This window comes from Teleopsis dalmanni, chromosome 1 (assembly GCF_002237135.1).
Source record: "Teleopsis dalmanni isolate 2A chromosome 1, ASM223713v2, whole genome shotgun sequence".
Classification (NCBI taxonomy): Eukaryota; Metazoa; Arthropoda; class Insecta; order Diptera; family Diopsidae; genus Teleopsis; species Teleopsis dalmanni.
Genome location: NC_051846.1, coordinates 155,589,249 through 155,601,073, shown reverse-complemented (window position 1 = coordinate 155,601,073; position 11,825 = coordinate 155,589,249). Strand labels below are relative to the sequence as shown.

The following is an 11,825-nucleotide window of genomic DNA, read 5'->3' as shown; positions in this document are numbered from 1 at the left end:
GCTTTAGAAAGAATAAAAGGATTTGAGTCATTCGAGTCATTTGATCACTATGTATGACTCTAAAGCCATACGACTTTAACGACAATGATTTTTAATAAAAACAATCGAAATCAATTTCAGATTGTAATAATTTAACTTCCCTTTGTAAATGGTACTTTTGTTAAAATATATACACTTGTATACAATATATAGGTTTCTTATTTCTATATAAATATTTAAAATCTTATTAATGTTTTACTGATAATATTATGTATTTTTTTTTATAGATGTTGCTAGTGTCAAAAGCAATGTTTTTACTTCAAACAAAGCTACATCGTTTACAATAGTGAATCCAGCTCAACACATTGTGTAAGAAATTATTTGTATTGATAATAACGTTATTCAATTAATTATATTATTTTGTATTTACAGTACTTCAGCCATGTCTTCGCCAGAACCGCCAAATTCTAAAGACTTCTTTACTCTCGTGACTCCACAACATCACCAGCAGCAGCAGCAGCAACAGCAACAAGCAATGCGTAGTCCCACATCTTATTCTAGTTATGATAATGATTCTCTTAAAGATTTTGAAATATGTACATCTTCTCCGGCTTCTAGTGGAGCGCGTCTTACAACAAGCACACCCCAACAAAGTCATAACAATAGCCAACAGCACAGCACGCCAAAGACAACAGCTCATAACAATAATTCAACTACACCTCAAAAGCAAAAGCATCCAAATAATGTGCCATATGATCCTCAAGTACATACACACAACAAACCGCCATATAGTTTCAGGTAATTTTATTGAAATTAGCGATAAGTGGGACATGTAATTTAAAGATTCCAATTTTAGTTCCTTAATATTTATGGCTATTGAAGGTTCCAATGAAAAAGCTTTACCAGTCAAAGAAATTTATGCATGGATTGTGCAACATTTTCCTTATTTTAAAACTGCACCAACAGGTTGGAAGAATAGTGTACGGCACAATTTATCATTAAACAAAAGTTTTGTTAAAGTTGAAAAGGCACCTGTAAGATATTTTCTAATGATAATATTTGAAAAAAGTATTTGATTTTTAATAACATTAAATGTTTTTATTTAGAATATGGGTAAAGGTTCTCTTTGGCGTGTAGAACAGCAACAACGTCAAAATCTAATACAAGCATTAACGCGTTCTCCCTTCTTTCCGAATTCAGCTGTTGATAAAATTGCACTTAAAAGTCCAAGCAGTGGTATTGGTATAAATAATACAAACTCCAATGACTACGATCCTGTTGAAGAGAAATCTTCAAATGCGCACATAAATCCACGTTTTGATCCACGTCTATTTCCTAATCTATCTAAAGCTTTTAAAGACATGAGTGAGCATAACGTTTTAAATGATGTTGTTTCCGATGTACCCGATGATGATATTCCGTCCGATTACAGTACAACCAATAATCCCAATTTAAATTCTAAGAACAGTTACAATTACACAACTAGTTTACAAAATGGCGGAAGTTCAATAATAGGCGGATTTAGCAACTTTGAAAATATTGAACGCTTAGCACGTGAATGCGGTGCAGATAGTATCGATGACGTAAATGCTGCCACTGCAATGTTGGCTCTAAAACATGGACCAAAAGTTTTTTCTGAAACATTTCAAAATGGGTAATTTATAAAATCTATTTTAAGTGCAATTATAAGTGCAATTATATAAAATTTGTAATATTTTAGAGCTCCTGTTATAACGTCATCACCAAGTGAAGATCACACTTATTCAGCTGGTGGCAGCGGTGCCTCAACTCCGCTTACTAATGGTAACACACAGTCTGTTATGAATGGAAATACCGTTCGTCAAAACGGATGTGATAATCAAAGTAATTGTGCTTCGTCTGATGCAGCCTATGAAAGTAGCGAAGAAAAGTAAGTTTTTTTTTTGTTTTTTTTTTATTTATATTTGAACTGTTATAATAAAACATTATACTTTTATTGTAGTCACAATATAACACCTGAAGAACTGGAGGATCAACAACGTCATCGTGACGGTGTTGATGCTTTACTCTCATTATCACTTTCATCCGTTATGGATTCCCCAAGCTCCTGCTCTCCAATAAAACGTCCATCATCAACAACAGTGGATGAAGAACATATTTCCTCATACATGGAAAGTGCTAAAAAATCTCCACCACAACATCATCATGTTGGAAAGATAGCGCTTATTAGTAATGCTACTACTAATACTTATAACACCAATCAACTGCAAACACATCACCAGAATAACAATCACAATCAGCAGCTTCAACACCATTTAATTTTTAATGAGGGTTACAATACGCAGTCATACTTCAGTAATAACAACAATAACAACCACAATCACCACAATATACATCATTTGTCTACGTCATTACCACCGAAGAAATTGAAACCTTTACGTAGTTTGCGGACTAAAATTAAACGTAAAGCACAATGGCTGCGGTAAATGTTCTGCAAGTAAGTTTAAGAGCTATATAATTATAAATTTAATTTTATATTTTGCTAAAACGAAACATTTTTTTGCACACTCGTTCTTTTTTATTCTTTTTTAGTTTAGTAATGATTATATAAATTAACGTTAGGTTTGCAGCTACTGATTAGAGACCCCTCTTCATTATATTATTTTATATTCTCGTTATTATAACTCAAGAAAATTGATGTTCTTTATGATTGTCTGTACAAATTAGTGACTTCGGGACGTATAACAGGCAGCTCCTGGAACCACTTATATTTATTAATGTTACTTATTTTAAATCGTAAAAAATGAAGTGTTCATTCCATAGTGCAAAGGTCTTTCATTTTTCGAACGAAATGAAATCTATTTTAAAGTAAAATATGACGTAAGAAATTATTCTTAAATAGAAGGTTTACACAGTAATAAATAAAATAAAATAAAATTTTATATTTAATTATGTGAATTTTTTTACTGGTGCTTGAATTATTGTTAAATACCCAACATTATTAATCTTTAGAAATATTTGTTTGATTTACTTATTTATAAATAATATTTTAGACTACTAGTATCAATGGTTTGACACTGTACTTGACTAGATTAAATAAGATATTTTAACTCGAAATATTGTTAGCCTAAATTTTACTAGATATTATGTTGAAAAGTTGTAACACAATTTTGTTAGTGTTTGAGCACACTTGATTTCACTTAAATGAATTTCCTAATAGTGGTGTTACACTTTATTAGTTGTTGATACTGTATTAGTTCTAAGAATCATACAAATGTAAAAAAAATTGAGTTAACATGCAGTATGTATTATTGTTCAGAACAATAATTGAGCTCAATAACAAATTATACTTATAAAACACATAAATATGTATTCATAGACAACAATTTGAAGGAAGAATACATTACAAATGGATTAGATTTTCAAGTTGAAAACGATATTCTTCTTGATCCCTGGTAGCATTGTGTTTGGCAAGTTATCCAGATTCAAATCTTTTTTATAACTTTTTTTATCTTTTTTCTCACAATTTAATTTATTTATAGGATCAAACTATTCCAATGCTTTTAAGGCGGTAAAAACATTGATTAAACCAATTCCGTCTTCTTTCTCTCTTTTAACACATGCTTTTTTCATAGGTAAATAAGCAAGCGAAATTTATGTATACAAACTTATAAGCTACGAGATTCATCTAGTGTGGCCTGAAGCAAAATTTATTCTACCAAAATTAATCCTGAAAAGACAATCTAATCTCCAAAATCATTTCTACACATTATTTACACTCATTAATATACTTTTTGATTTTTAAGTTGTTTTCTTGATTCAATTTTTTATTTTTTGTCTTGCCTTTTATATTATACATACTAATGAACTAATTTTATTAAAAATTAGTTTAACAATAAAAAGGGGGAAAAGAATTATTTTGAAAATATGTTATCTCTAAAATTATTTGATAGTGTTAAAATTTGGTTTTAACTTGATTTCGCTAAATAATATATATTGTTTTACAGATTCACTACTAGAAGACTTAATTATGATAAAACTTATGGAAATTTTAAATTTTGATAATCTTTTCGTGATGTTTTAAAACGTGCTGTGAGGTCTAAAAAGCTTCGTCAACATATAAAAACAATATTGTTCGCTAAATTATACATACATTTCTATTAATTTTTACGTCTACAAAAAACATTTAAAATATTTTTTTTTCTATCGCATCAAAACAAAATATATAATTTTTAATAATAAAATTAAAATATAATTTAAAGCAGTAATTGACTGAAATTCTATTATTTTGAGCATAGGCATAGGCGTTTAAAAAATAGCGCACATGCTCATTTCTCGTATAAAAAAATGAAAGAAAAAAGTCAGAAAATTAAAACAAACTAAAATATTAAAATATAATAATATGATTTACACAAAATGACGTAAAAACAGTTAAATTAGCAAAAGAGCGAAATAGTCATTAGAATAAATACATGTCAAAGAGAATATGCTAAGTCCTAAACAAATTTAATAATATTTACCTTATGTCTTTCTAAAAAAAATCAAATCAAAAAATAATTGTAATAAATAATGTTTATATAAAATAATTGTTATATATTAGCTTGATACACCAAATACAACATAAAACGTCAATAAAAATTTTAACTTGTTTAATAAATTTATTATTAAGTTAATATATATTTAAAACTAAAGCTTCTAAAATAGTTTAATATGGTTTTTAGGGTGTTAAAATTTATTTTAATCAATATTTTTGCATAAATAGTAAATAATATTTTTGTTAAAGTAAAAATATATTTATTATATTTATGCAATTATTATACAATTTTTAATGTAACTTTTAAATAATTATTTTTTAAATATGTTAAAATATTATAATAACACAAATATAAATAAATATATATAATATCGTTAAAAGTGAATTAATATATAATATAATGCATGTATAAAAATGTTAAAAAAAAACGATTATAATCTTAATTGAATGTGTAAGACCAAAACAAAGCTCTCAGATGCTTTTAAAATTTTAATTTTTTGTTATTATAGTTAATAATCCTTTAAAATCCAATTAATTCACTTCAAGTACCTTTTTAATGAAAGCAAAAATAAATATTTATTTAAAAACAAATAGGTTTTTTGAAGACAGAATTGTAATTGCTATTGAACAGAATAATAAAACCATTTAGTTTATAATATCTATAAATTGATTAAATTAACTCTTCAAATGAAATTATGTGAATATTACACTTTATATTAACTTTAATTTCAAGTCTTACATTTTCTTTTAACACAATATATAGACAAAATCTATTGTCTATATCATTTGTCTTATTGTAAAAGAAATACATTAACTAAAATTTGCAAAACAAATGTCTAATGCAATTTGTTAGCCTTACTTAACATATTTTAAAATTTGCATTAATAAAGACGAAAAAATTATAAAAATTAAAAAAAAGGAGTAAAAATAATATGAAACAAGAAAAATGAACTCTAAAGAAAAGTGCCTATATACACAAATTATTATAATTATATATTATATATCCTATCTTTAAATACTTATAGTATAAATTATACATCATTATTTTGATCTTATTTTGTTAGCTTTTTAAAAATATTAATTTTAATGTTACGTTTATAAGAAAAATGGTAAAATTTATGTAAATTGTTAAAACAATCGTGTTACAGCTTGTTTAATATATACAGTACATATTGGAAGTATTTCTCATTCATATATATATATTAATATATATAAATATATATATATGTTTGTATATATATATTCTAAAGTACTTGTATTTTAATGCGTTAATAGATATACAATTTTTAAGTTTAATAGAGTTATAAATAAAGTGAAAGCTTAGTAATTGTTTATTTATAAATACGTATACGTAAAATTACGTAAAAAGACCAGTGATAGTTCCAAAAATAAATTGAATTTAAAGCAAATACTTAATGTATCCATAAGTTCACTAAAAAATTATAAAAGTAACCGAATAATGGGTGCTTTAGTAATAATAATAAATAATATAAAATTAATATTATATGGAAACAAACAAACACTTCTTATGCAAATAAGAATATATTTTTTGTGAACTAAATATTTATTTTGTATGTATATATGCGGAAAAAAAGAGATTTAAATAATTTTGTTTTTAATATTTGACAGAACTTATATGATTATATTAATTGCTATGATTAATGGATCATTATATATCTTTCCGAATGTATACAAATTCAATTGTTTCTGTAAAGATATTTTCAATATCAATAATAATTTCAATAATCAATTTACTTTGTAATCATATAATAAATAAAAAAAACTATGTTAAATTTAATGAGAATTAAAAAAAAAACTATTTAAAAACATAAATTAAATCTAGGGCTTTGAACCGGAAATTTTATCGTTTCAAATTAATTAGAAAAATATATTAATTCGATTTTGGTTTTCGCTCCAACGAAATAGCGGTTTTTTCGGTTTTAAATCTTCCGAGCGAATATAATAAAATAGTTAAATTTTTTTTCATGATTACTGGCTGAATTATTTTTGCAGCAAACTATCAGTTGACACGTTCCAACTTATGGAAAACAGTGCATTCGATTAATGTTGCTATAATAAAAAATTGATAAATTTTGATATTTCGACGCAAAAGTAGATATTCTATAAAAGCATTAAAATTGAGCAATAAGTTTGCCTTTTTTTACGTGCAAGACTTTTAGTGTTCTTGCAATGAAACAAGTGTTTTCTTAATGAAACAATTTTTAACTAAAATTTATTTTTTATAGAAGTCATATGGGTTGACCATATAAATCTATTCAATAAAAAACCATTAGGGGTACTCATCTAAGCATATACTTTTATCAAATATATACTTACACGGTTATATCAACGCACTCAGTTAAATATTTGTGTAAATTTATCAATCTGCTGTATAATAGCACTATTTATTTCATCAATAATTATGATAGCACAAAAGTCAGTGCTCAGCAACGCAATTTTTTAGCCAATATCGTTGCAATTTTAAATATTTGTGTAAACTTTATTGTTCAGCTGTGTCAGTGGCAATAAATTATAAAATAAAATACTGAAATTGAGCGAAAACCGCAAACTAAAAAGTATTTACAAAGATATATTTGTAAATGACTTGCTTGTGTTGGAATGCAACTCTGTATTAAAAATACATAAATTTATGCGATATAAATTAATTCGATTAAATTTTCGTGTTAATTTATTAAGTTTATGTAAACGATTTTTTATACAAAATTTAACACTTCATTTACGAAGTAGATAAATTTATACGTTTATAAAGTTTATAAGACATTTATCAGTTTAGACGATTTATTAGTTTATTTTATTATTAAATAAAACCTTTTCTTGAAAGTTTTTTAATTTATTGAAGTTGTTAAGGGATAATACGCATTATTTTGTTGAAATAAACTAGTATTGTTTTTGGTTTGGTTCATTAAAAGTTTTACTGTTTTAGTTTGCGGTTTACAATTCAATTCCGGTTCAAAGTCTTCTTTAAATCTATTTAACATGAAATTAATATCAACTATTTAATGGTTCTAATTAATTAAGTTTTCATATTAATTTTTCTTTTATACATATATAAAATAAATAAGACTATTGGAAAACTGGGTGAGATTCTAATTTATCGAGCTTATTTTAAAATAATAAAATTTTATGATAATATAATTTCTTAATAAGAAAAATAAAAACTGCAAATTTTGATTTCACTCTTACATTGGCTATTAATTAATTTTCAAAATTTTTTTAATGCCAATAAACGTTAAATTCATTTAAATTTTAACTTGTAGTACAAAAATGCGACTGTAATAATGTACGCAATATTTGCCTTTCTGCAAACAATAAATGTGAATATTAAAAAAAAAATATATATATATATATGAAAATAACATTAAAAATGTTTCTGTTATTCAAGCTTAAGATGCCAAAACCTAGTAGAGAATTGTACTTTATTTAAATTTTTTTTTAATTATTAAATATATTTTAAATTATCTATTAGTATATGCATGTTTAGTTTTTAACTTTGACCAAATTCAGAACGTATAAAGGTTTCAGATAAAGTTTAATTTAAGTTTAGAAACAATTACCAAGTTTTCACCAAGCATTAAAATCAGTATAAATTATTTGGACTGATTGATAATAAAGGCTAATTCTAAAATTTAAAAAAAAGTAAATTAATAAAAAATTTAAAAAAAAATAAAACTTTACTAATTATTTAAATGAGAGATAATGTTATGAAAAGAAAAGCCTGTTAAAGTAACTAAAAAATAAGAATTATGTCTAAAAAAAATTAAATAAAAAAAAAACAAAAAGTAAACATATACTGAAACCTCAAAGTGGTAAATTTAAATAAAATATCATAGATATTTTTAGTGCAATATATTTATATATATACATTCATACTTTATACACTAACATAAATATTATAAAAAAATTTAATTGTTTATGTTTTCAAAATGTTTATAATATTATAAGAAACTTTTAAATATTTGAAAGATATCTAAAAAAGTATATATATATATATAAAAATATATATTAAATGGCTTCACATAAATATAAAATGATCATAAGTTTAAGAAGAATGAAAGTACATAAATATTAATTAATACATATAAAAACAAACATATATTTTACTAAATAAAACTAAAACATATGTTAATTAAATTTAAGTTACATATAGACAAAGAAAACTAATATCATCTTTGAACAAAAATTAAAGTAAGAATTGAATAAAAAGCAACGTAGTGCGAATCTAAAAACTGTATTTGTAATTTGTTTTTTATTTGTTAATATTATTCAAATAAATTAATAGGTATAAGCATACAATCCTAACTATGCATATATGATAGCAGTTAAATTTTTTTACTCATATAATTTCAAAAGTTAAAAAACTTATATTTCTAAAACGTTCGAAAGTTCAATACAGCACAATATGTAAAGTACTTTTGAAACTATGAACGCGTTTTTCTTAAAACATCTAAATATATTTTTTAGCAATTAATCGAGTAAAATTTTTTTGCGATTAACTTTTTTTTTAAGAAATTAAAGCCCAGAAAAATCGTTGAAAAACGATTTATTTTAAAACCCCCACCATTTTGTCAAAAAATATTATTGTCTTATTCCTTTGATTAATTACTAGATTATACATTATTTCACGAAATCCGTTTGGTTTTTTATTTTAAATAATCTGATATCGTGCACATCACAAGACTTAGTTTTATAGGAGCTCCCGAAAATCAGCTGTACCAGCTTACAAAACAATTTTTTTTTTAATTTAAAATGTTAAAATTCACTAAAATAATAATACATGAACAAATTTTTACAACTATACATATATTTAAAGGCCTTTTCTGAAAAAATACGTCGATTTTGTTTTTGGCATTTTAAGTAGAGATAACCCCTTAAATTGATATAAGGGTATGTTACATAAAGATTTAGTTGTAAAAATTTAGTAGCAATTTAACTCAATTACAGAGACAATAGTTCTATATTCAAGACTCATGGGTTAAAGTTTTTATAGCAGTACAGTACAAAATTAGTAAAGATATCAATTATAAGTAGTCTTATTAATAATACCGATGAAATGTATACATTTTTTCATCTCTGTCTGTCTATTTCCATGCAATCTGTTTTAAATTTTCTAGCAATGAGATTTAATTATTTGCATAAATGGCCGGAGTCAGATATTTATATGTTCTAATAGATAAGTTTTTTAAAATATGGGTTTTAATTGTTTTTTAAATAAATTTGTAAGACAACAGAACTAATAACTTGAAGATCTGCAAGAATGACCGGAGTCAGTTATTGATATGCTCTAAAAGATAAGATATGTTTTCTCTTTGAAAAAGCTTCTGCTGTCCAGTCAGTAATAAACTACATCTTAAGTCCTTTAAAATATGGGTTTTAATTGTTTTTGTTTTTTTAATTGAATTTATAGTCAAGGCGTTGAGAAGGGTTATGAAATAGTCTCGCTGTTACTAGAGAGTAAAAGTGCTCAAGTGCACTGATTTAACTAGCCTCAACATAATAATAATAATACAATACAACTATTTGCTATTTAAAAATACCTTACTTAAAAGTTTTGATTATATTATGTTGAAGCTATTTGAGCCAGTGCACTTGAGCACTTTTACTCCTTCTTAACTAGAGGTATTTTCAAATCTTTTAATTGACTATTATTTATCACTTCATCAGACTAAGCACATTACTCAGATCTGCATACCTCCCCGAGCAGCCTGTATAGGGAAATATGTGTAGTTAAAATTTCCGTCTTTAGGCTAATAACAATCTTCATTGAGTTTATAACTCAATATTATAAATACATATTATAAATATTTACCAACAAATTGCACAAGCTTATTGTTTTCTCGTAATTATTAATTGATTAATTGCTCTATTTAAAATCTATATAATATAATATAAACACAATATAACAATCCATTTCGTTTAATGATTATATTTAATTAATTAATTAAATTTTTTCAAAAACCTACTATCTTATTTACTTATCTTGACTCAAAAATTAAAAACAAAATTAAACTTATCTTAAGCTAAATAGAAGAGGGTTTGTTACCTATTTATTTAAGTAAAAAAAATAATTTGTCTTATAGCTAGATTAGTCTAAATATTTTTAAGATGGTTTTTATTAAGAGAGACTATGGTATATCGCGATTTAAGACATCTAGGTATTGTTGTATTTTTTCTGTGATAGCAGCTTTCTAAATTTTTAAATTTACTTTAAATACTAACAACAAATTGAAATCTTATTAAAAAATTTACATATCAATACAATATTTTAAGCGTAGAAATTAAACTTCTTCAAACAAATTCTTTATATTTATCTATTCTTATAAAAATAAAGTAAAGTAGCTTTTTATTTCTTGATGCTTAGCATTATTTATTATTATTTATGGAGACTTGTCATGAACTCTAATAAGATAACATAAAAAGATGATTCAAAATTTGGTTATATATTTATTTGTATTCGGTCATTTAAAACTAGTCAAATTTTTTACGATAGGGTACAGTGAACACAACAAATTCGATGTTATTCTTTGATAATAAGTAGTGAATTTGGGTATATGACTACTCACTGATAAAGTGTCCCAATTTATAAAAATTGGTATCTTATCAGAAATTGGAACACCAAAATAAAATTAAAAAAAAACAATAATTACTAAAAATATATATATATATATATATATATTTAAATTAAAACTAATATTCATGCATTTGATAAAGTTTGTTTTATATTTTTATATTAATATTTGTAGATTGACATGAATCGATTTGCACCCATTTTGTAACATAATCATGATTTTATAAATATTATGCCCAATCATTTATTTTTAAATTATTTTAATATATTAAAATAATATAAGAAGTAATTAAGTAATTTGTTTTTTTTTTTTTTTTATTATATTAATATAAACAGAATCGAATTCGCATATAAGAACATTTATCCATAAAAGATTTAGGGTTTGTATGTAACTAAGAAAAATTATTCTGAATTATATCTGAAGAATCATTACAGGAAATTTGACAGAGCTGAGTAAGTTAAAATATTATCTTATAAGATTGGAAACTTATTCTAGTGGACTTGTAGGTTTTGTAGAGAAGAGAATGAGACCTCAAAATACATGCTAGAGTTTACCGAAGAAGGTACGTAGAAAATTCTGATAAAGTCACGTAAGAAGAACCTATGAAGGGACGTAAGAAGTATCGATAAAGGTATGTAAGAAGCACCGATAAAGGTACGTAAGAAGAACCAATGAAGGTACTTAAGTAGTACCGATAAAGGTACGTAAGAAGAATCAATGAAGGTACTTAAGTAGTACCGATGAAG

At 24.6% G+C, this 11,825-nt stretch overlaps 1 protein-coding gene across 2 annotated transcripts in view; it reads left to right on the top strand.

The window, feature by feature from the left end:
- LOC119669490 (uncharacterized protein DDB_G0283357-like) overlaps window positions 1–11,825 on the top strand; it is a 36,078-nt gene extending 24,253 nt beyond the window's left edge. Inside the window, exons 3-10 of one of the 2 annotated variants that reach the window (XR_005251614.1) lie at window positions 267–348; window positions 412–777; window positions 836–1,013; window positions 1,086–1,633; window positions 1,700–1,888; window positions 1,961–2,455; window positions 11,415–11,531; window positions 11,586–11,825. Coding sequence is in view for 1 of the 2 variants with exons in the window: in XM_038079395.1 (XP_037935323.1) it covers window positions 267–348; window positions 412–777; window positions 836–1,013; window positions 1,086–1,633; window positions 1,700–1,888; window positions 1,961–2,444 (1,847 nt within the window). In the remaining variant the exon portion in view is untranslated. Of the gene's footprint in view, window positions 1–266; window positions 349–411; window positions 778–835; window positions 1,014–1,085; window positions 1,634–1,699; window positions 1,889–1,960; window positions 2,456–3,965; window positions 4,132–11,414; window positions 11,532–11,585 lie in introns of those variants that run through there. The other variant, XM_038079395.1, reaches the window with a different exon arrangement.